Genomic DNA, 25,045 nt, shown 5'->3' with positions numbered 1-25,045 from the left:
TACTTCTGATCCTAGGTTTAAGAAAAGCTACATCAGATACATATGAAAGTCATTGTGAACATTAAGCAAACAGTACAACAGCCCCCTCTAGTGTGGTGGACATGGCCTCCACACCAAGCCGGATGATATCCCTACTTCTGGGTTCAGTAAGCTAGGAGACCTCATTGCATGTATACATTCTGCCAAAATCCTAATAGATGCTGTATGACTCTCCATCAGAAATTTTAATTCCATAAAAATAGTCAATTTCCTTTCACTTGAGTTTCATGTTACTTACAATTGATTTTCCTTTTAATCAACTTACAAAAAAATATAACAAAGACTAGATAACCTATGACTAATGCACAAGAAGACCCAAGAATTAATTCAGAATTCCTTATGAAATCTGCCATTAACAGACTAGGAACAAGTTCTACCCTTAAGTTACTCTACTGAAGATAATCAAATTTGGGTAGAATATAGTCCAAACACACCAGAACATCAGAGCCTTTCTTTTCCTGTCTGCCTGCCTGCCTGCCTGCCTGCCTCCCTCCCTCCCTCCCTCCCTCCCTCCCTCCCTCCCTCCCTCCCTCCCTCCCTCCCTCCCTCCCTCCTGTCCTCTCTCCATTCTTTCCCTCTTGTCTGTTATCTTGGACATCATTGATTTAGCTTATAGGATAACTGTGGTGATATATTGTATACCCTAATAAAATTTGCCTGAAGATCAGAGAGACAAAAGAAAAAGCCAGAACCACCACCTCTCACGTCACCAACTCTTCAGAAACTTTTCTTCTGAAAAAGCCTCAGCCAATAGGCTTCTAGCTGGATGAGCTTCCTCAGCCAAAAAGACTTTAGTTCCTGTCTCCTCAAGCCTTATATCCCTTTCTCTGCCCAGCCATCATTTCCTGGGATTAAAGGCGTGTATGCTTCCCAAGTACTGGGATTAAAGGTGTGTGCCACCACTGCCTGGCTCTGTTTTCTCTCCTAGACTGAGTCAATCTCATGTAGTCCAGGGTGGCTTTGAACTCATAGAGATCCAGACAGATCTCTGCCTCCCATGTGCTAGGATTAAAGGTATGTGCCATCACTGCCTAGCATCTATGTTTGATCTAGTGGCTTGTTCTGTCCTCTGATCTTCAGACAAATTTTATTAGGGTACACAATATAGCACCACACTGGTAAGATGTTGTTGCTTTGGCTTGTTCCTTTGTCTCTTTGATCTTCAGGCAAATTTTATTAGGGTATACAATATATCACCACAGATAACTGTGCTAACAAGTTCTGGAATCCTAACCTTCTATCTTCTTATCTGGCAAAGCATACATGGACACTGACCTGTGGGCTCTGATGGTTTATGTTCACTCTCTTTTTCAACTAATTCTTCATTGAGAATCTAGTGTGCCATGGACCCTCTGCTTTGGGCTAAGAATCCATCAATATGGGGGACAGACAATAAGCTCAGAGCTGTTCATGGTGAAAGAATGAAAAGGTTCCTCAGAGAGAATGGCCAGGGCTTGCTTTAAGAAGGATCCTCAGCTAAGTCTGCTCTGCCAAGGTGGCATTGACTTTGAATGTGAGGAGATTAAAGGAGGCACAGATGTCTCCACCTGAAAAGATTCTCAAGGAGGGGAAAGTTATGGTTTATTCCAGAGACCAGAATGACTGAATCGTAAGAATGAGGTAGAGAAATTAGGGAGGCTGTAGCTCATATGGAGCCCTGTGTGTCTTAGAAAGAAATCTCTAATGGCAATAGGAATCCCCTGAGCAGTTTGCACCAGTGATCTAGCACAATCTGATCCACATTTTGAAAAGATGACTCTGCCTACTCTTTGCAGGAGGAAGGGAATGGGGACAGCACAGGAAGGGAGTTGTGAGGAGAGCGGCATCTGTGTCCAGGAAGGAAAGGTGTGTGGTTCACTTGGGGAGCAAAAGGGAAGTGCCTGGCTCTGTGAATACTGAGTCAACCTGTTCATGGCTGGAAGGTAAGCAGCGGGGGTGGGTGGGAGGGCATCAAGGAAGAGACCTGCTCTTTACTGTCGCAAATGAGTGAATTGTGGTGCCATTGTACTGAGACGGAGAGAGCAATGAGAAGATGGGGTTTTCAGAGAAAGTGAAACAACACTTGAACGTGTTGGTTTAGATAATTATTCATCATTCATGTGGATCTGCCTAGTAGAGTTCTGGATGGGTCGTGAGCAGGCTCAGAGAAGAGGCAGGACTTTAAAAATCACATTTACTGACCTAAGCGGAGTGAGAACTCAGCTATATAATAGACCATCACCCTAGTAATCTGGCCAACTCAGGATAGTTCCGGTTTAAACATTCTTCCTGTATTTCACAAAGCTGCCAAAGTTAAATGTGGGTGAACGACACCGTCTTAGCTGATGGTTTCTACTGAGCCAGTCAGGGCTTCTGTGTGTGGATACCCTGATTTGTGAGTGAAGCACAGTCAGATAACTGCATAATTAGACAGACGGAGGATGCAGTCCTGCCACATCTTGCCCTTCTGCTGTTCTGAGGCAGACATTAGGTAGTTAGTGGACATTAGCAGTTCACCTCAAGACCCAATTTGCTGTCTGTGGAGAGTTTCCAATCAATAGACATGATCAAACAAATGAACTATTTTGGCTAGCAAATACATAATGATTATATTAAATACATCTATAGTCAGAGCATGTATATAACCAGTTCACATTGCAATGTATTTTCTCACTAAGTTTAGAGTTTGGTTTCTCTTGTCCTCATGCACTGAAGAGACTTAATGTGGAGAAACTGAAAATAACACTACTGGCTAATCCCAATGGGGTCTTTACTATGTGTCATTGGGTGGTATATGCTTTAGCTAATCTTAAAAGCAATGCAAAAGAATTGCTGTTGCTGCTGTAGATAGGAGATGGATTTATTGATTATTTTGATCAAGAAACACAGCCCATACCAGGTAGAGCAGAGAAAATTTAACAGAGCATATGCTGCAATCATATTTGAATGGGTGAAAGGGGAGACAGGGATGGAGAAGAAACCAGAGACTTGCAATAGCTATAAATTATACCCCATGATGTAGAGAAATAAAGGCAGAAGGTGTATTACCTAAGGACAGGAACTAGGGAAGTACCACAGAAGAAGACCACAGGGATTCAGCTGTTTCTGGAGACCTGACCACAAGTAGTATGGAATAAGGAAAACATCCACTTCCTTCTTCTTCTTTCTGCCTCTCATCTCCCTCTACTTCCTCTCACTGGCCAAACCTGCCCAGCCTGGGAAGGACCATTTGTATGTGCAGAACAGGGCGTAGGAAAAACATTGATCTGTAAGAAACAGGCCAAGGACCCTTCCCTTAGCTTTCATGGGCAGTCTGGGTTCTGTGAGTACGTGCCACTGATGTCTAAGGCTGAGTTACTCTGAAGATAGAGAGATAAGGGACATCCTGTTTGACAAGTGACTATTCCATTTGGTGTATGTGCATCCATTGTGCACATAGTGGGTGCCTGTTTGTGATACATGCATTTTATCTCCTCTTTTCCTTTGAGGTCCTACTGGTGTTCTATCATCCCTTTGTATAAACCAGACTAAGATATTTTTATTAATAATAGCAAGATACAATGATTTCTCAGAATATATATATACACACATACACACTATAGGCCAAATATACCAAGAGCATTTGACTATCTGGATCTTCTAAGATAATGCAAATTTGTTCTATCACAGGAAACTGAAAGCTTGATCAAGTCATCTCAGAAATGTAGGCATAAGTTTCAGCCTTATACATTCTTTTGTGTGCCTTTGTGTACAATTCTCTCTCTCTCTCTCTCTCTTTCTCTCTCTCTCTCTCTCTCTTTCTCTCTCTCTCTCACTCTGTGTGTGTGTGTGTGTGTGTGTGCAGATCAAAGATCAATATCGAGTGTCTTTTTCAATCACTCTTCCATTGATTCTGAGACAGGAAGTCTTGAGGAACTCAGAGCTCACCTTTTAACTAGACTAGCTGCGTGATAAGGCCTGGGAACTACTTGTCTCTGCCTCCCCGGTGCTGACATTACAGATGCACTCCACCAGGCCTGGCTTTTCACCCGAGATCTGGGGATCTGACTTCAGGTCCTCATACTTTTCGGCCACCACTTTGCCCACTGAGTCATCTCCCCAGCACTCCTCAGTGCATTCTTAAGGAACCTTCAGAAGTTCCCTGCTCTGTGACCACGTGATCCCGTTGCCAGGTAAGGTAACAAAACAGTCATCAGCTGTCCCATCGAAAGTGAAAAGGCACCTCCATGTAAGCGAGCCTATTTCTACTGACTCTCAGAACTCCTTTCCTCCATATTTGACTTTCCCATCAGCTCACATTTGTTCATACACCCATTAACACAGAATGGCACATGAGATAAAGGGACTATTTAAGTTGTTTACTGGGTTTCTGGCAGTGAGCCTAAGATTCCTGCTCTGGGGGAGAACAGTTTGGCTGTACTGAGTCCTATGTTTTACTCGAGTTTACTGATCAGATAATCACAAGCAGTCTTTCCGCTCAGTAGAGTAGAACAAAGGAATAAAAACAATGATAACCATTATCATCTTGCTTTTAATCACTCTATCTTGAAATTAGTCCACACACTGTACAACAATAATAATCCATTAAGAATAATCTTCATATCCAGAAAATAGAAAGCATTTCTCTTTCTGCTTTTACACTGTAGTGGGGGAAATACTCTCTGCATTGATAACTTCGGATAACCCAGAGATTCTGTGAGGTATATTAGAATTGTAGACAGAGGGGTGGGGTGGGGTACTTACTGACAGATCATGGTAAATGAGGATAGTCTTGGATTCTGTGTTCCCCAGCCCCATCCTGTGTGTTACTGGGAACTGATCTTAGGTCCTTGGACATACCAGGCAAAGACTCTACCTATAGACTACATTCCAGCCACCCCGGGAGTCTGTTCTCTTCATCAGAGCAATATGTGCTCTTCTCCAGGACACAGCCATGAAGGGCAAGGCTCTTGATTCACTCCTGGCTGACCTCCTGAAGTATGTGGGGGCAACATAACAGGATGTTGACCTCCTCCAATGTCTCCCTGGTCCACGAACTTCAGCGGCTGCTCTGCCATTTCTCAGTTACCCAGAAGACTGTGCAACATCATCTCAAGCCTCTGCTATTGCCCCCCCTGCTTCCTTTTGGTCTGATCGTTAGAACAGAGACCCATCTTTTCTGCTGTCGTTCACTCACCTGCTCACTCGATGATCACGGGTTTACTGAATGTCACATGTCTATAACCAAGCTGCACGACTAGACCCTGTACTCGATCCGAGCGAGCTAACAGGGACAAAGGTGGCTGTGGTATAAACTTTCCAATTCCAGTGCCCAAGTGCTTCAGAAAAGGGGAAAAAATGAATATTTGATCCTATATCTAGGCCATTTGGGCCTCATTTCCTACCAGGAATTAATTTGATGGCCCTGTGATATGTTCCTTTTACACAGTCTTCATCATCTTGAGCTGCAGGGGACTGACATCTTAATGGCAATATGAGAGCTCAGGATAAAACTACCTTGTGACGGCACATTTAACTAACACTGAATTATAACAAAGTCTCAGCGGACATGCACAGGACATCTATGTAATTAGAGGACAAATTCCTTTTGATTACGGCCATTACCATCAATATCGAATTAATTTACCCTCACAGACCACTGTATGTGAAGTGCTGTGAAGCATTAGTCATGTTTAAGAGCCCTGGCTTCTCGAGCTGCAAAGGCACACGCTTCCGGCCCCTCCAGCTGGTTTCTCTCCCAACTGCCCTCTCCTCCTCTTCCCCCTTCCTTCCTCTCTATTGTTTTTCACTTGATTGTGACATTCCCTATGCTTATTTAAGAAACAAACCAATGGAGGACCCTGAAACAAACACAGGGGTAGGTTAGCCCCTGTTTGAAGTCACCTAGCTAACCCATCTGGTCATACAAACGCCTGCCACTCAGTCAGCCACCAGGGGGCATAATACTGGTAGTATTATGGTCGTATGCTGTGGGCTGGGGGCGGATACAGTGCTGCAGAGGAACAGGTCACTGATGTCTTTCTCCGTGGAAAGAAAATATACTGAAGCTATCATGGATATCAAAGCTATGTATACTGGAGGTGGAGGGGCAGCACCTGTATCCCCTGCAACCCAGATTTACATTTATTCTGCACACATATTACATGTACTACTACCCCATCTGGCCTAAACTGGTGGTTCTCAACCTTCTTAATGTTGAGACCCTTTAATATAGTTCCTCATGTGTTGTTGTTGTTGTTTGGCTCTTTGAGGGGAGGCACCACCCAGCTCCCAAATAAATCACACAAGGAAGCTTATTCTTACTTATGAGTGCCCGGCCTTAGCTTGGCTTAGTTTCCAGCCAGCTTTTCTTTACTAACTATCCCATCTACATTTTACCTCTGGTTTTTCCTGTTCTCTTACTTCTGTAAATCTTAGTCTTACTCCATGGCTTGCTGTGTATCTGGGTGGGTGGCCCCTGAAGTTGTCCTCCTTCTCTGGCTCCTAGATCTTAGACCTCTCCTCCCAGATTTCTCTTTCTATACATTCTCTCTGCCTGCCAGCCCTGCCTATCCTTTCTCCTGCCTCACTATTGGCTGTTCAGTTCTTTATTAGACCATCAGGTGTATTACACAGGCACAGTAACACAGCTTCACAGAGTTAAACAAATGCAATGTAAACAAAAGTAACACGCCTTAATATTCTACTACACCCAGGTTTTGGGAACCCTAACCCTAAAATTATATTGTTGCTACTTTGTAACTATAATTTTGCTTCTGTTATGAATTGTAATGCAAATATCTGATATGTGACCCCAAAGGAGTCCCAACCCATATGCTAAGAACCACTGGCCTACACTCAAGCCATTTTCACTCCTGGTGTCTGTTGCTTCATGATAGACTTTATGAGGGCATTAAGGGGCATTTCATCCTAGGGCTTGCCGAATGATCATCCATTAGAGCATCATCACGGATCTGAAAGCCTTACCCTAAATTTTTTTCTTTAGAAGAAGGTGAGTTTAGAAACAAGTGGGATCTAAGATGCCCTGGATGTCTCTGGAGTAGTCCAATGCCTATCTAGTATTTCCAAGGCCAGTTAGAGATCAATTAACAATTTAAGTGTAAGTGCTCCCTTCTGAAAAGGTTCCAAAGAGCCCGGGATGCCCATTATGTTGTTTCTTTTCATGCCTTCTGCTAAGTTCAGTTTTCCCCTTTCCCAAAGTGCTGCTCCTTAATGATCACATCAATTCTGTATTTCTTGACTGGAGCAAATTGCTCTCATTTCTGTACCACTACTGCCTTGGGCCTTTCTTTTCTGGTTGGTCTTTAACCTAATAACACACTTTTGTGTCTCCCATAAAACACCTTGACAGTGTTAAGTGGCAGGAAACCAGATGATTCAGGAAATCCAGTCCCTTTATTGTGTGAAGGACTTCCCACCGTGGCAAGGTAATTTCATCTCCTTTTGTCCCCTGCCATTCTAAATCTCTTCCTTGTCTGCCCCAACCATCCCTTCTTGCACAACTTTTCCAGCGCATTTCTCAGATTTACTAATAAAAACGTAATCTTCAGTGAGCGGATGCCTACCTATTTGCCAATCCCAGGGCACCTTTAGCAGCTCCTTGTGTTCCATGATGGCTCTGTAGAGTCAAAGGAAATGGACAAAATGATCACACACATTGCTTCCTTTTTCTGCCATTTACCATATTTACACAAATATTAACACAACCAATTAAACTTCAGAAATAAATTGGCCTCTGCAGAGCAGCCTGTAATCTCTCCCTGAAAGGTCTTTCTACACGGGCCCAGCAGCAATGAGGGTCTGGTGGAGTCTAAACCACATTGTTCTCAACCAGACAGGCATTTTGTTCCTTTGGTTTCTTTTTGTTCATGTGCTTTAGGGGAAGCACATGGTAAGGTCCAGGAAACTCTATGCTTACAGGCTTCATCAGTTTGCCCACTGAACAGTCAATGCAGCAGTAATTCTCAGGATTGCATGTGTCTCATAGCCACCTAGAGAGTGTTAAACGACTGTCTCTGGAACCTCCTCCCTAGACCTTCAGATTCAGGTGAACTTGGAGGGGCTCAGGGAGGTGCTTTGCTAGTCCTCAGGTGATGGCAGTGTTGTGGTCCAAGGACTGAACTGGAGCAGGAGGTGAGGGTGGTACCATTTCTACCATTCTAGCAAGGGTGTGGGTCCAGCACACCCTCAACTTATCTAATTCACCAAACAAAGCCCTTATCTTGGCAGCAGGGCCTCCCTCCAGAGCTCCATTAGCCATGACAGACTGTAATCAAGAAAAAGAGCAGATCTCGGGATATATATTTTGGATGCAAGAATACAAACAATAATGCATAAAATGAACCATCCATCTATGAAATGTCAGCCATGAGTGCTTTACCTAAATAATCCTTTCTTCCTCTCACAAAGATGAATTAACAAATTTGGGAGCTTCAAAATGCCACTACACTTTCATAATGAACCCCAAATAAACCCCCAGAAATTTCCCATTTCTATGTACCTCCTGGAGAGTTTGCAGTACTTCAGGACCCTGAGATTTTTGAGGAATGTGCTGGAAAGAACCTATCTATATACATAATGTTTCAAGTGATGCCAAAATATTTTCAAGTAATTTCTGACAACAAAAAACCTATACAGTTACAAAGTGTTTGGTTTGTAGAAAGAAATGCCATGGAATAGCAATTGCTTCTTTGGTGAAACTAGACTGCTCCTCACATGGACTGAAATGTGTGTTCTTTACTGGTAGGAAATTATGCTTCATCTACAACAAATTTTGAGAGACCAGATAATGCACTAAGGGATAATTTTTGCTCCAGTTTTGGAATTATTGACAATCTAGTATATTTTGCTTTATGGCATTTAGTAAATTTCAGTGTTCTGTCCCTATCTTTTTAAGGAAAAGAGAATGCTAAATTCTGATACTTGATTTGAAATGTGGTTCATTCTTTTGAACTCATGGGCAACAAAGAACACCTATCAAAGGCAATTTTATTTTTAAAATGGTTTTCCTTTTATGTATATGGGTGTTTTGCCTGCATGTATGTCTCTGCACTACATGTATGTCTGGTGTCCAAGGAGATCAGAAGAGGGTATTCTGGGACTGGAGTTATGGATAGTCATGAGCCTTCATATGGATGCTGAAAATGGAACCTAGGTCCTCTGGAAGAGCAGCCAGTGCTTTTAACTGCTGAGCCATCTCTCCCATAAAAGAGCAATTTTAAAGTAGCCATTTCCTAACAGCTACCACTAATAAACAAAATATATTCCCTTTGAAGTGTATCAAATCATGACCTTTGTGATTTGCTTATAACTTCTTTATGAATTATAACCCAGTCACTGGGAGAATTAATGTACTTCTTATTCTTCAAAATCATCTTCAAAATCTATTAAATGTTTTGTAATAATTTAGAATACACTTACTTAGTTTGGAAGCAATTTACTAATGAGGATATAGCTTACAGATTGAATAAGATCTTTGTGCAGGAGTTTGATGATTGCTTTTCTGCCTTAGGTTTTACACTCCGAGGGCAAAAACTGTAAAAATAAAACCCACTCATTTATCGCCTCCATGTTTCTTGTTATTTTTACTCACAATTGAATTCCACTGAAAAATGCACCAAAGAGACCAATCATTCCCAGGAACTCCACTCTGCTCAGAGTTCGGATGATGGATTCTTCCCAGACGTTAGAGATGCCATACAGCGTGGCTCCTCCCAAGACGAGGAGGTCCCCTACCAGCTTATTTTCCCCTAGGAAACAAGGAAAGCAGATGGAGCCTCAGGAAAATCTTCTTAACAAGAACCTGGCACCAGAAAACTGAGCCTCTCTTGTCTACTTTCTTCCGACACTTTTCTAAGAAGCCCAGCAATTTCCAACTGAAATCAAGTGAAGGTTTTAAAAATATGTTTTCTCGACATGCTAGGATATAAAAAGCTACCTATCTTAATGGAACTGGAAGTTTTCCTGAAGAATTGAAGTTTTCTTCAGTTTAATTCGCTCCAAAGGCCATGTCTCTGTCCAGGGATGTGTCTGCAAATACGTGCTAATGTGTACATGTATTATTTTTGTTTAAGGACATTTTCCAACTGTTTGGTGAATCTGTCATAAACCCAACAAAGTCAATTTCTACCCTCTTCAATGCACAGAGAGAAGGTATAACAGCAGTCAATACTATGTTTTTGACCATTGGCAAAATATGTAAATACTTAGACAAGGGGACCAATGGGATTTGTAAGATTTCAACTTCTCTGACACAGCTTAATATATAATTCACCATAATATTAATTTTTTTCAAACAAAAACCACATTTGTTTTAAACTCAGTTTGGATTGGTTCTCGTTTATGTCCAATTTTTGATAAATTCCTTATCTGATCACAAAGTAAACTCATGCCACTTCAGGGAGTGTGGATGGAAGCCATGGAGAGAGAGAATGAAGATAAGCAGCAGGAGCACCCTGACTGGAGGACTCTCTCTCTAGAGGCTTCTGACTCCGTGCACCAGGTGCCAGGCAGCTGTCAGCGCCGCAGATGCACAGCTCTGAGAGATGTGAAGAATGGGAAGCAAATCCACAACAATAGCCCTCTTGAGGAAGAGACTCACTTTTGCAATCTTTGGATTCTGAGATTATCTGAACAACCCCAAAACTGTAGAAGAAGACAGTCACTAGTCTTTGGAGAGCATAGAACATTCTCTAGGTAGAGAGTTCACATGAATCAAAGCAGGGCTCGGACGGACTTCTGTATTTGGTCACCTCAGAGTATATCTTTATGCTAAATAGCATCACCCTTTTCCAGGCCAAGTCCCACTCCTGGTGACAGGGAGAGGGAAGAGAGTGGAAGAGACCCTGAAAGACAATGGCTTGCTGGAGTTACTCTCAAGGAAATGAAGTTGAGAATGTGATACTGGGAGGGCTGCGAGATTTCCTTGAGTCCATGAGGAGCTACCATGATTCTTCAGCAGATGAGCAGAAAACTTAATGAAGCCCTGATGAGAAAGCAGACCTGGAGGAAGCCGCCCTGGGCAGCCTAGGAAGGCTGCCATAATAGGGAAATTTTTAGCAACTGATTAATCTTCATGTGTCAGCTACTGAAGTATGAAAATCTTTGAATTTGACATAGTCAATACCCTAAATTCTAAAGCACATCTTGTCTCTTTTCATTCAGGAAACATTTCAGACTCTTGTAATGACATCAAATTATTGTTATGAATATCAATTATTGTTGTACTAGTAAAATATAGAAGGGCTTCTTAATAGAAGTCTTGGTTAATATAATTAATTTTCTATGAATAGATTCTTGAAAACGAAGTCATAATGAAGTATTTTTATAAAAATTAGAGGAACATAAGTCTATCTTTTAAGTCCTAAAAAGTGGACACTGTTTTTGGTGAATAGTATTGTACAGTTGTTTATCTTTTAAGATTTATTTGTATCCACATGCACACATGGACATCATATCTCTAGTAGCTGGAGTTACAGGCAGTTGTAAGATGCCAGATGTGAGTGCTGGAAACCAGAATCAGGTCCTCTGGAAGGACAATAAGCACCATTAACTGTAGAGTCTCATCCACCCATCTTTCCATAAACTGACCTACTAAAGGAAATGTAGTTATCAGTACTTTAAAATTTCATTTATTTTGTGATAATTTTTGATAGTAATACAATTGCATACAATTTCCAGATCAGAAATATTTTCAAAGCTATCTTGACAAAAATATTACATAGTATTTATTATGATTTACCAGTAATTCTATTAATCAGTTTTTAAGTTACTTTAAAGTGGATATATGTGCATATAGTATGGGCTACAGTTTGAACTTAAATATCTCTGAAAGCCCACATGTGGAGACTTGGTTCCCATCATACAATGCTATTGATAAAGAGTCAAACTACTAAGAGGCAGGGCCTGAAGACATAAGTTGTCTTTTGGAGGATGGCCCTAAACAGGATATTGACACATAGTCCCTTCTTCTTTCTCCTCTCCCTTTTCCTCTTCCTCCTCCTCCTCTTCTTCTCCTTCTTCTCCTTCTTCTTCTCCTCTTTCTGTTTCTTGCAAGCCATGAAGGGAACAGTTCCCCTCTGCTATATACTTTCACCATCATGTACTATGCCACCCCATTCTAAATTCTCAGTGTATCTAAATGAATTATCTGACTGAAAATATCTTGACCCCTCATATGGCAATGTTTTGAATGGTGATAGCCTTCATTTCAGGTAGAGCTGCGTAAATCACACCTGTAATGAACTACAGGGCCTTCCTTTATTTTGTTTTGTTTTCTTTATCTTAAAATGTTATTATTGCAAGAATAAAATAGCACATAGAAATGTTAGCATACCACATCACACAACTTGTTCATAAATGGTGTTTTTATGCCCTGCCTGCAGGGCTACAACAGGTTCTTGACCACCCTAAGAAGGGAATGTAGGGACAGGAGATACAAAAGAAAATACACCAAGTCTAGATTCTGATCAAGGTGCCACTTTATTTCCTTCCAGAAGGGTTTATATAGTTCCTACGGGTGGTGGTGGGGAGCAAGAAGCTGTCATCTGCATAAGGTGGGGCAAGCTAACAGGATGTTTGTATAGAATGTTTACAGGGTGAGAGGGTCAAGGGCTCTGACTCAATGTCCTGTTGCTAGGCAACCTGACTGTAAGATGATCTAGTTCCCTGTCTTATCGGGGGTCTGTACTTTTCCACTAACTAGAGATTCTGTCCTTGTCCCTGACATTTTTAAAGGGCCAATCTCCATTGTATTTGAATAACTGTCTCTATGTGTGGGACATTTCTCATTCTGGAATGCCCATGGTTTCTAGACATAATTATTTTTCAAGAAATAGCTTTCCATATTAGATTTTGTTTCAACAAATCTCTTTTAGATTTGTTATGTGTAGTACTAAGGGAAGGTTATCTAAAAATCAAGAGTCACCACTAGTTTAAGAATGAGCTTTATTATTGGGACTATTGAGAGACTGCTAGTTCCTTTGATGAAAATATACCCATCTCCTTAAATACATTGAAGTTTGAAATATAGAACTAACTGTCTTGTTTTCACGGAACTCAATGTTAACTTTAAAATCTCACATTTGAGCAATCCTCCATCCTGGGCAATCCAGGACAGTCCTTTACTTTAATTAACTGTTTTAACACACCTTTGTCTTTCCCAAACAAGATGCAATTAGAGAAAAATAAGAATTGAGTTGAATAGAAAAAGTACTGTAAAGATTTTTCCATCTGAGCCACACAATTTAATTTGATTTTTGAAGATGAAACATGAAAAATTTTTCAGAGTTATTAGGATAAAATGAGGTAATGTATGAGAAAGTCCTTGGCAGCATGGCATATTCAACAAAATGTCACTTTTATTTGATTGTATTGAGCTCTCTGGCTCTTTAAAAGCATTTTCTTTTCTTTGAAATAAATGTAAAGTTATAGCGAATAATAAATTGTTGTCATGGGTAACCAACATCATCACAAATGGCCTGAAAGATGCAATAAATATAGCAGAAAAGGGCTATTTTTAGGATAAGCAATATATTTTCTAATAGGGCATGATTTTAATTTTTTGTCTTCATCTTATAACTTTCATCCTTTCTATTTATATTCACAAGTTAGAAAAGTAGAGGCCATAGCGATGTATCTCTGGGGCTTTATGGAACCATGTTTACACACTCCAACATTTCCAATATTCTTACAGTCTACTAGATGACTCCCACCACTCGCATTAGCAAAAGTATAGATGGCCATTCAGAGAAGCCTGTGATGCAGATGGGAAGCTAAATGACACAAGGAGAGTTTGCATATCAGGTCCACTCTTTTTATTGACCAACTTGGAAAAGCAATCTACTTTTGATGAGCATAATGGTGTAGAAAGTTTTTATGGTGGGTGACTAGCTGTGGGTGTCAAAGTGAGGTCTCTCATGCCAGGAGATTGGGTGCGTTCTTTTGACCCCTGTCTGCAGTAGGTAGACATGATGGACAGGTGTCATCAGCAGCATTTATTGTCACTTCATTCTGGACCTGGACCTATTTTTTATATGCAATTCCTGATATCATCTGAGAAGGTTCCTTCAGCCAGACTTAAATCAAGGAGGAGTTCCTGGTGTGCAGAAGAAGAAACATGCCAACAAAGAAAATTAAAACAATTAACTATAATGAGGCCAAAGTAATTGTGAGTGGGCTAAAATCAATGTGTTTGGGGACAGAACTGTCAAAATCTTAAGCTAAGAGAAACAGGATTTAAGCAATATATAAAAAAAATAAAGTCAGTTATTCTCTTTTCCTTTGAAAAGCCCTTGATATGATTGTAATAATTTATATGAGTCAAATGATTCATTAAAGTTCTTATGAGTACCCAAAATATTACATAAATGCCTGGTGGTCTTGACTGATTAATGCAATTGAACCCAATGTACTACAAAGGTAGAAAAAAGTGAGACAATTTTAGCAATAATGCATACAAATTTTAAAGTAATACTGATTCCAAAAGCAATGTGTTTTTTAAAAGTAGCTTATATAATAGTTGAGATTTCTGCCAAAGTTAATATTTTATAGAGATAAAGTATGTGTAGTCAATGAGCCCTTGAATTTCATATTTGGACTGGCCTTAAGGCATTGATCCATACGTTTGGGCACCATTTCAGTAGCACAGAGCATGCTGGGCAGTGATAAGATTTCATTCCCTTAACACGGGTGCTTTGCATGTCACAAAAGGCAATGCTGTGAGCCTCACGCAGGTCCACAGGGACAGCACTGTACCACTTCAGTATGTTTTATCCATGTCTTCATTTCAATGACAACAGTGACAAGTGACCACTTAAGGAAAGACTCAAATGGATTTGTTGACTTCTTCTTAAATAGTGCTGTTTTCCTACCATTTCAGAGCCCAAAGACATTTTTACAGAATTAGTGTATATAATCTAGTAAATCAGTTCAAAGTTAACTCACTATTGAAGTCCAAAACACTCTTGAGTTATCAGAACAGCTGTCTTGATTGGCTATGGAATAAGATGATGATTAGAATGGACAGCTAGGGTCAACAGCCAAGTTTTCTAAGGGTACATACTTCTGTGTTTATACAGTGCCAAGAAAGCTCAGAAATTGTGGCCAAACTGTGACATTAAATCAGACAGAATGCTGTCTGTTGAGTTCTGAAGAGATTCCTGTCAAGACCACTGGCTGTGTATGAGGCTCACAACCAGATCTTTGATATACTATCTGTCAATGGCCAACAGAACGGAATAAGTGTTTTACAAGGGAGAATTGGAGAGATGGTAAGTATATATTTCTAAGCCATTTGCTGAAGCAGGGACTCATAACCTTCCAGCTGTAGGTTCAGGAGACTGAGGATGTCTCCTTTTTGTTCTGTGTTGTAGCTTTAGCTGTTAGCAATATGGGAGGAAGAAAGCCTGCCTTAAATGTTGGAAGCTCAAGAATCTAGCCTCTCCCATCTCAGCACTATGATCTTGGATAACTCACTTGGTTTTCCCAGAACTTGATGTTCCCTCATGCCAAATACAAAGGAGGCTGAAGAAGGCCCTTAGTTTTTGCTACAAACTTCTATGATGCAATATAAGTGACGTCATTTCAGAAATTTCATGTAGCTTTGTCTCATAAAGCAAAATGCCCCAATTTTGAGTCCTCATTATCTAACTTTTTAGAAGAAAGGGTAATTCCAATAGCTTTTGAAGGTAAGTACTTTCTTCTTCACTTCTGATGACAGCAAGGGGGGGCGCCTTTTCTCTTCTCAAACTCTTTCCATATCACAATAATTGAAACCTATTAAGAAAGTCCTTCCAGAAACCACTGGGATCAGGGGTCCCCCAGAAGATTCACAGGAATTTGCTGACTTAATCACAAAATTCTGTCTAAGAAGTCTCTAAGCTGTGACCAATATAACAACTCCTCCCATCAAAACAAATAAACAACAACAAAAACCCCCATGAATAACCATGCACGGGATGGCGAGATGGCACCTACCCTCTGGAAATGACCCAACCTACTCTGGCCTGTAAACCAAGGATCACCCAGTAGTTCGGAAGTTTGGTCTTTCCCTGACCTGACAGAGCTGGGGCTGGGTGAGAAGCAGTGGGGGAGGCTTTACGGCTGACTTGCTAATTGACTTGTCAATACTGCCTTAGCTCTTCTAGGCCAGCTGCTCTGACCTTTAAAGTTTCTGCCACATAGATGGTGCCCTCACTTTAAAAAAATGTGTGAATGTCTCGAATTTTACATCTTATATTCACCCAGGACATATGTATCAAGGACCTTATATGTGCTACTATTTTGGGTGTGGGACAAAAACATGAACAAGAACACAAACTCTGCCATAGGATGAACCCGGCTCCTAGGACTCCCATATCCAACCACTGACATTCCAGGTCTCCTTGCGATCCCCCTCATAAAGACGAGAGACCTAGTGACCACCCCGAGACTCACCTGCTCCCTGGTGCCTTCCCACGAGCACGTCAGCGCCCACCATACAGCCCATGCCCAGGATGCAGACCACGATGCCGATGAAATGCACAGCCTTGTACCGGATCAGCAGGAAGAACCAGGAGAGCAAAATCACCACCGGGATCACAAAGCAGTCCAGGAGCTATTGGGAGCATCAGGGGAAACAACAGCGAGAGGTTCAGGGATGTTAGGACACAAAAAAAGTTCCACGCTGTCAGAAAGTCCTTCCCAGAACAAGATCTTCACGTAGAGCCAGAGCAGAGGCAGTTAAAGCTCCCTCAGACCTAGACACAAGACAGCTTTGTTTCTCACTTAATCACAAACATCCTGAGACTTGAAGAAAGGGAAGATGACAAATGGATAAGACTCCACAGGGGTGAAGGTTTTCTCACCCTCTTCTGTGTCCAGCCAGTTTCACTGCCCATCTTCTACAGAGCCTCGAAAACTTTTCTAGGAATACCTGGACCATGGGGAGGATACCTTGAGCCATTTTACATGGTCCCACCACTTGAGGAGTAGATATGAGAATGAAAGGTGAGGACAGAGAGGTCTTACGATGTTTCATAAATTCATAGAACTTGGAAAATATGCGCTTACTATTTCTCAGGCAATTATCTCCCTTCTAATACTGAAGCCTCTAATCTAATAGTTGTTGTTTTCATTTTAATATCACCATACATATTACTGTGACAAATAGTGTGACATGAGTCCCTGAGAGCCAGAGCAATTGCCCTTGGTGGAGGGGTAAAGAGAGAACGTGGTGATATGAGCGGAGTAAGAGCAATCCTGTGCAGAGAATCAGAGCCCTTACTCTGTGGCATTGGGCTATCGCATACTAGAAAGACAATAACACCATCAACCCCCCATGGTGACCAGGGCAAAGTTCAAAGTTAATGTGTAGGGAAGTATTTTGTAGTTGGGCATGGTGCCTCACACCTGCAATCCAAGTACAAGGGAAACTGAGGCAAACAGATCATGAGTGTGAGGCCAACCTGAGCTACATAGTTAGACCACGCCTGAAAAACAGAGGAAAGGGCTGAAGGTGTAGCTCAACAGGTATATTGCTTGCCCAGCATGCACAGAGCCCTGGGTTCAAGCTGCAGCACAGCATGAAACAGGTGCATGGCAGTGTGTGCTTCTGAGCCCAGAGGAAGAAGGACCAGAAGGTCAAGGTCATGCTTAGATACACACTGAGTTAGAGGTCAGCCTGAGCTGTATGAGGTTTTATCTCAACAATAACAAAATCGGTTTAATAAAAGGCTATATAAAAACAGGAGTAAAAACAAGGTGTTTTAAAATACGAGTCCCCCAAAGACGGTTTATAAGCCTCCAAATGCTTGAGGCTCCCTGAACTTGGATCTGTCCCTATCGACTTTGGTAAATTGTCTAAAAATCACTGTCCAATGTTGGGTCTCTCCATTAGGCAAACCAATATTCACAGGACTTCAACTTCCATGTTCTGAATGAAAGATGTGTGATTTGCCATACTGCTTGTACAAATCCTTGCTAGAATCCTAAGCACTTGACTTTCATCCTGGAGCAGCCAGCAAGGGCAGGGATTTCTAATGCTCCTCCACTCCCACGGCCTACCTCCCATTGATCAGTACAGTCTGATCTTCCATCTTACAAATGTCTGCCATCCATATCCATGCCAGCCTCTCCCACTTGTACCATCACGACTGATCTAGCATCCTCTCCTAGTGGGAACAATCCCTGCCTGCTAGCCCCAGAGCCTTCTTTCCTGGAGCCCCCCACCTCCTCCTGAAGTGGTTCACTCTAATTCTTGAGCTTCTTTTTATATGTTACCTCCTCAAGAAAGCCTCTCAGCTCTGAAGATGAAGTCAGGTCCCCTTTGGTATTTCCTTGCACATTTTCCTCCTTGATAGTGCCCGTTGCAACCCAACTTAATCAATACATCATTTTTGGCATAAGGTCAGACTTATTCACGTGTCTGTTTCCAGCATGCAGAATGTTGCCAGGCCCATGAAAAGTACCCGTTAATAGTTCCTGAACAAGAACACACGGATTTCTAATGAACTGAAGCATCAAAATCCAGCCTCTGAGATCAGTAAAGTCTGGGAAAGGTTTGGGTATTCACACGGTATCTCTGAATGTCAGACTAGTCAACTGGCAGCATAAACAGCACTCCGAATCCCTGCTCTCCCCAAAGATGTTTGTGATGGGAACAAACTCTCATGCATCTCTATGGACTGGACTTCTCTCTTGCCAAATGACAATGGCACTCAGGGTACCCACTCATCTCCAGGGTTGCCGAAAGATGACAGGGTCACAGTGAGAAAGCACCATGTGACTGTCATGCCCAGTAGTATCGTGAGGACTGGGGGCTGGTCTCAGGGGCACAGGACTCCCGGAGGGGCTCTCGGAGTTGGTGGGATTGCTTTTGAGCAGCCCACGTTTGCTCCCTGCACAGTTAAATTGACAATGTAAGTTAATGACCTATCTGATGGGGTTGTACGCAGTATGTTAGATTTTACAACTGGCTTCAGGTGCCATGTAATGAAATTTCCAGTTTGCCAGTGAAAATTGTTCACTACATATAATACAGTCATTGTTTCCTTTTGCAAATTAAAACTGATTGGATTAAGTCGAAATATTTCACTACGTGCCAGAGAGCTGGGCCTGCATGTGACTGGAACAATCTTTCTACAGAGCTAAAGGCTCCCATTCCTGAATCATTGGGGGCAGACCAGTACATCTTCCAGGCTTTGAAAAGGGCTTTTTTTTTTTTTTTTGTCTCTCAGCATCACTGGAAACACTAGAGCACTTGGTGAGCCCTGAGATCTGTTACCTCTCGGTTTGGGTATGAAAACCCCTGTTTGTAAGTATTAGGTAGTCCCAAGGAAGAAAAGTGTTGAGAAAGAAGAGAAAGGAAATAAGAATGTCATTAAGCCAGGGCTCACATGATGCTAGTTCAAGAGAACTTGGGTTTTCAGCATGGAGTGGGGCTCAGTAAATGATGCATGAATGATAGATACATCCCTGACTTCCAGAAGGGACATTAGAGATAACCCAGGTCATTACTGGCATTCAAGTCTTCATCTTGCAAGTTGGTCTCTTCTCTCTGAAGAAAGCTAGCACGGCGGCCCTTGCCCTTAAAGCAGACCTCCACATCTACCAACACCCTTTCAGGGTAGCATTTCCCCAGTTCAGACTCTCCATGATCCGGTTCTTTGAAAGTTGGGCACTCACAAGTTCCAAGAGAGTGATACGCTGAAGGTTGTACAATTTCTGGTCCCAGCAGTGGTTATGGATAATGATGCTTTTGAACAGTATTTCAGTGGCAATCAATGATAACCATATTGAGTTGCTATCGCTGAGGCCTCACCATGGTGTCTGTCACTACAGGTGAGAAGCTGTGTGGTCGCCACTATTAGTAAATCGGTTATTAGTTTTTGCGACTTTTTTTTTTTTTTTTGCCTTTAGCTTAACTTCTCATCAAAGACTGCTCAGATCATAAAACAGAAAGACATTATAATAGCTGCCCACTACTGGGACTGATAAACAAGACAATGTGAACATGCTCACCTTCAATTCTGTTACTAAATGGTTTATAAGAATTAGATTTCAAAAGGAATATTTTTCATATTCCTTGCATATTTTGGGGGGATTTGAGTTCATTGTAATTATTACTCACCCTGAAAGCTTGGAGAAATGCAGGTAACAAGATCAAACTTGCTTTTGCTGAACCTGAGCCAAATTTAAACCAAAGTCTTCAAAGATGAAAGACTCATGCTTATTCCCTCAGTTTCTAAGACCAATACGGGTTTCATGATATTTAAATATAAAAAAAGCAAAGTCTGGAGGAAAGTAATTTTAAATTGTCAGCAACTATGGCTAATCACAAAGGGGGCAGGGCGCTTTAACCAAAACAATTATTTCAGCAAGAAATGCAAAGCTAAGAGCCCAGTAGGAAAACCGATCTTCCCTGTGAGACTTCCAACATGATGCTCTTTTCTTCATGCAGAATTGGTTCTCATGTCCTCAGTAATAAGACAGATTTTTAGAGATATTATAGTTTAGCCCCATCCCCCGGGTGGGGGTGGGAAGAATTAGCTTTCTTTAAGCCCATTTCTCTATTGAAGAAGAAATTATAAAATCCTAGCACTGAAGAATAAATAACCATTATTTTATGAGCAGGTTACACTCTGAAAAATCTCCAAGAATACGAAAAGCACTTTGGAGCTGGGCATGATGGCAAAAGCCTCTATCAGAGCTCTCAGGAGATAGAGGCAGAGACATCATGAGTTCCAGGCTAGTCTTGGCACAGAGGAAGACCTATCTCAGAAAACAAAACAACCCAGACAAAGAAAAAACACCTAAACACTATGAAAATTGTCCATTGCTCTTGGATTTACACAGCAGCTTCCTCGCTTAAGGATTTAAACTAATTTACTCCCCTTGTATCATAAAGCCTCCTTCCCTCATTCAGAGGGAGTCAGGGTCTCTTGTCTGACTTTGTTGATTGGTGTAGTGTGGACAGACTCTTCAAAGCCACAGTGACAGCACGGGATTGTTGTTTGCACTTTGCAGTTTTCAACATTTACCGAGGTTTCTTTGTTTTTACTTACCATTTGCAAAGAGCCCTTTAAAGGAGCCATGGCTGGTCTCATTTTTTTTTTCCTTAAGTAAGACAACTGGAGTTCCAGGAGTAGAGCCAAATAGTGTTAGAATTGGGTCTAAAGTACTAGTTTCTAGACCCCGAGGTCAGATTTCAAGTGCAATTTACAGAAGTTAGAGGTCTGTCTTGACATTGCTTTTAGGATGACTGTGTGTGTGTGTGTGTGTGTGTGTGTGTGTGTGTGTGTGTGTGTGTGCTCGAGTGCACGCGTGCACTGCAGCATCATTTACCTTTTCTCTCTCTGGCATCTTTTCCATTTCCATCAATTTCTGACATTCTTGCCACTGTATTCTTGCCAGTAGTCTTTCATCATACTTGGTTATATGCCCTTGTACACACACACACACACACACACACACACACACACACACACACACACACCATTCATCTCTTCCTGTCAGTATCTATGCAAGTTTTTCTCTCCGTTTGTACGCTACCTCCATTTGCTTGTGTTCCATAGACCACCTCATAGTCCATTTCAAATACCCACACTTCTGAGACGAGCCGCTGTGTGGGGAGAATGAGGACCTGTCTTCTCCTACCATCACACGACATATTTAGGGCCCTTGCAAGGTAAGTGCTAGCACACTGCAGACCCAGAGTGGTGGTGTGGGGAGAGCTGGCAGAAGCAGGAGAGGAGGTCTGCTGGCCTAGGGGTCTTATTCCTGTAGAAGCAGAATGCCAGCTGATCCTTCAGGCTGGGGAGCTCCAAGAGGAAGCCCTAGCTGCCCAAGAGAACCCCATCCTTGCCCTGCTTCTCAGGTTCTTTCCTGCTGAGTGTCTCCCCCCGCCCCATATCATAGTTCCATTGCACTCAGGCTCAACCCCACTGCACAGCCATAGCTAGCCTGCCCATGTACCGATGCCATAGCTAGCCTGCCCATGTACCGACGCACATCTGGATCCTAAAACTTCACTGCTATCTGCTGCTCTGACACTGCGTACATTTTCTTCTAATGTTTCTCCCTAAAAAAGTTCTTATTTTCTCTGTTATTTGTTTCATATAGATTAAGATCTATTTTAGGATTCCCTGGGAATACACCAGCCATGCCAGCCAGAAAGGCAGGTAGGATAACTACAGATCTTCACGTCGTCTTCCTCTCCTCCAAATCCAGTCCCCGAGTCTCACCCCCAGTTCTGTAGTAGACTACCTGCTGTGGCCTTTCCTTATTCTCTGTCCCATTTCCAGGACACTAAGCAGATCTTTGCAGAACGCCCTGCTGTCCACTCTCCTGTGGGCCCTCTCAGTCCCCACTCCTAGCCCATCCCCATTCCTAAGTGTCAGCTCCCAATACCAGGAAACACATTTTACCCAGTGGCCACACCTATCAAGATTCCAGAAGAATTCCCTGCCAGGTCACACACAGTCACCACATTCTCCTAAGAACCAGAAAGGGTATCAGAAACTAAGGAATAAAACACCCACCCAACAAAGACAAGACTAGATATTAACATCTAGAATTGCAGTCTTCTCAAACCTAGATTCTGAGACACCAGCATAAAAGCATAATCAATAATAGCCAGGACAATATGTCTCCACTAGAGCCCAGAAACCCTGTGTCAGTAGGGTCTGAGAATTGTGACACAGCTGGGCACAAGACAAAGATCTTAAAATAGCCTTTATGAATATGATAGAGGTCCTTAAAGAGGAAATGAATAAACCCATTGAACAAATCTATGAAAACACAAAGAACAGAAGGAAATGAATAAAACAGTTCAGACCTGAAAATGGAAATAGAATCAATAAAGAAAACCCAAACTGAGGGAAATTTGGAAATAAAAAAATTTAAAAATTGAGCAAGAACCTCAGAGGCAAACCTCACCAACAGAATACAAGAGATGGAAGAGAGAATCTCAGGCATTGAAGACATGATAGAAAAAAAAAGGATATCTCTGTCAAAAATGTTAAATTAAAAAACTAGCATAAAATCTGGGATGTTGTAAAAAGACCAAATCTAAGAATAACAGAATTAGACAAAGGAGAATATACTCGTTAAAATTTTCATTAGAATCATACAAAAAAATTTCCCTAACCTATAGAAGGAAATGCCTATCAAGGTACTAAAAACATACACAAAATAGACTAGACCAGAAAAGAAATTCCCCCTCAGCACATAATAATCAGAATATTAAATGTAGAGAACAAAGAAAGAATATTAAAATCTGCAAGGGACAAAGATAAAGTAACATATAAAGACAGACCAATCAGAATAACGCCTAGAGCAACCCTGAATAATCAGAGAACTGTTGGAGTTATCACCATCCCCGACCTCAAATTGTACTACAGAGCTATGGTAATAAAAATGGGATGTTATTGGCATGAAAACAAACACACTGATCAATGGAATTGAATTGAAGACACAGACATAAGTCCACACACCTACGGATGCCTGATTTTTGATAAAGGAGCCAGAAATACACACTGGAAAAAGACAGCATCTTCAACAAATGGTGCTGGTCAGACTGGACAGTTGCATGTAGAAGAATCAAATAGATTCATACTTGTCATTTATTTATTTATTTATTTATTTATTTATTTATTTATTTATTTATTTATTTATTTATTATGTATACAGTGTTCTGCCTGCATGTATGCCTGCAGGCCAGAAGAAGACACCAGAAGAGGGCACCAGATCTCATTATAGATGGTTGTGAGCCACCATGTGGTTGCTGGGAATTGAACTCAGGACCTCTGAATGAGCAGCCACTGCTCTTAACCACTGAGCCATCTCTCCAGCCCAGATTCACACTTGTCACCCTGCACAAAAAACTCCAAATCGATCAAAGACCTAAACATAAAACCAGATTTACTGGACCTGATAGAAGAGAAAGTGGAGAATACCCTTGACCTCATTGGTACAGAAAAGACTTTCTGAACAGGACACCATCAGTACAGACACTAACATCAATAAACAATAAATGGGACCTCATGAAACTGAACAGCTTCAATAAGGCAAAGAATACCATCATTCAGACAGAGCAGCTGCCTACAGCACGCAGAAAGAGTTTTTGCCAACTACACATCTGATTGAGAGCTAATATCCAAAATATACAAAGAACTTACAAAACTAGATATCAAAAAAACAAATAACCTAATTTTAAAATGGGGTATAGATGTAAACGCAAGATTCTCAAAGAGGAAACACTTTAAGAAATTTTCAGTATCTTCCTTCATCAGGGAAATGTAAATCAAAACTACTTTGAGATTTCATCTTACACCGGCCAGAGTGGCCAAGATCAATAAAACAAGTGACAGCTCATTCAGGCAAAGATGTAAAGTAAGGAGAATACTCATCTGTGGTGATGTATTGTGTCCCCCAATATACTGTGTCTCCCAATAAAATTTACCAGGGGATCAGAGGAAAAGGCTAGCCTAGTAAACATAGAAGTCAAACAATGTTAACACATACCTTTAATCCTATCACTTGGGAGATGTGGATCTGTCTTAATCTTGAGTTCAAGGCCACACTGGGAACAGAGCCAGGCGTAGTGGCACATGCCTTAAATTCCAACACTAGTTAACCATGGAGGTCTGGAGGTCTGTACAGACAGACAGGAAGTGACAGGGCTGGGCAGGATAGGAAGTGATGTAGCTGGGCTGAGAGAGCACACAAGAGAAAAGAACAGAAAGGCATATAGGCGTGGGTAGACAGGAAGTAACTGGCTCTTTTGGAAGTTGTGGAGTTGGTGAGGTGAGGTTAACATGTGTCTGTTCCTATTCCTCTGATATCTCTCAAGTTTTCACCCCTATATCTGGCTCTGTGTTTTCTATTAATAAGACTGTTCAGAAATTCATCAACACTTACCTATTGCTGGTGCAAAGTCATATAGCCATTATGATAAATGGTGTGGTGGTTCCTCAGAAAGATGGGAATCGATCTACCTCACAATCCTGCTATACTACTTTTGGGCATATATCCAAATGATGCTTCACCC

At 41.6% G+C, this 25,045-nt stretch overlaps 1 protein-coding gene and 1 long non-coding RNA gene across 2 annotated transcripts in view; one reads left to right on the top strand and one right to left on the bottom strand.

The window, feature by feature from the left end:
* Slc35f1 (solute carrier family 35 member F1) overlaps positions 1-25,045 on the bottom strand; it is a 413,434-nt gene that overhangs the window by 27,805 nt on the left and 360,584 nt on the right. The window contains exons 4-6 of the mRNA XM_042262095.2: positions 16,453-16,612; positions 9,611-9,767; positions 7,584-7,636 (exon numbers count right to left, since the gene is read on the bottom strand). Of these exons, the coding sequence (XP_042118029.1) occupies positions 7,584-7,636; positions 9,611-9,767; positions 16,453-16,612 (370 nt within the window). The remainder of the gene's footprint in view (positions 1-7,583; positions 7,637-9,610; positions 9,768-16,452; positions 16,613-25,045) is intronic.
* On the top strand, positions 7,370-11,232 carry LOC121823131 (uncharacterized). The gene is made up of 2 exons (XR_006064462.2): positions 7,370-7,445; positions 9,530-11,232. It is a non-coding gene; the product is annotated as an uncharacterized LOC121823131 (long non-coding RNA).

This window comes from Peromyscus maniculatus, chromosome 16 (genome assembly GCF_049852395.1).
Source record: "Peromyscus maniculatus bairdii isolate BWxNUB_F1_BW_parent chromosome 16, HU_Pman_BW_mat_3.1, whole genome shotgun sequence".
Taxonomy (NCBI): Eukaryota; Metazoa; Chordata; class Mammalia; order Rodentia; family Cricetidae; genus Peromyscus; species Peromyscus maniculatus.
This window is presented reverse-complemented; position numbering and strand designations above follow the sequence as displayed.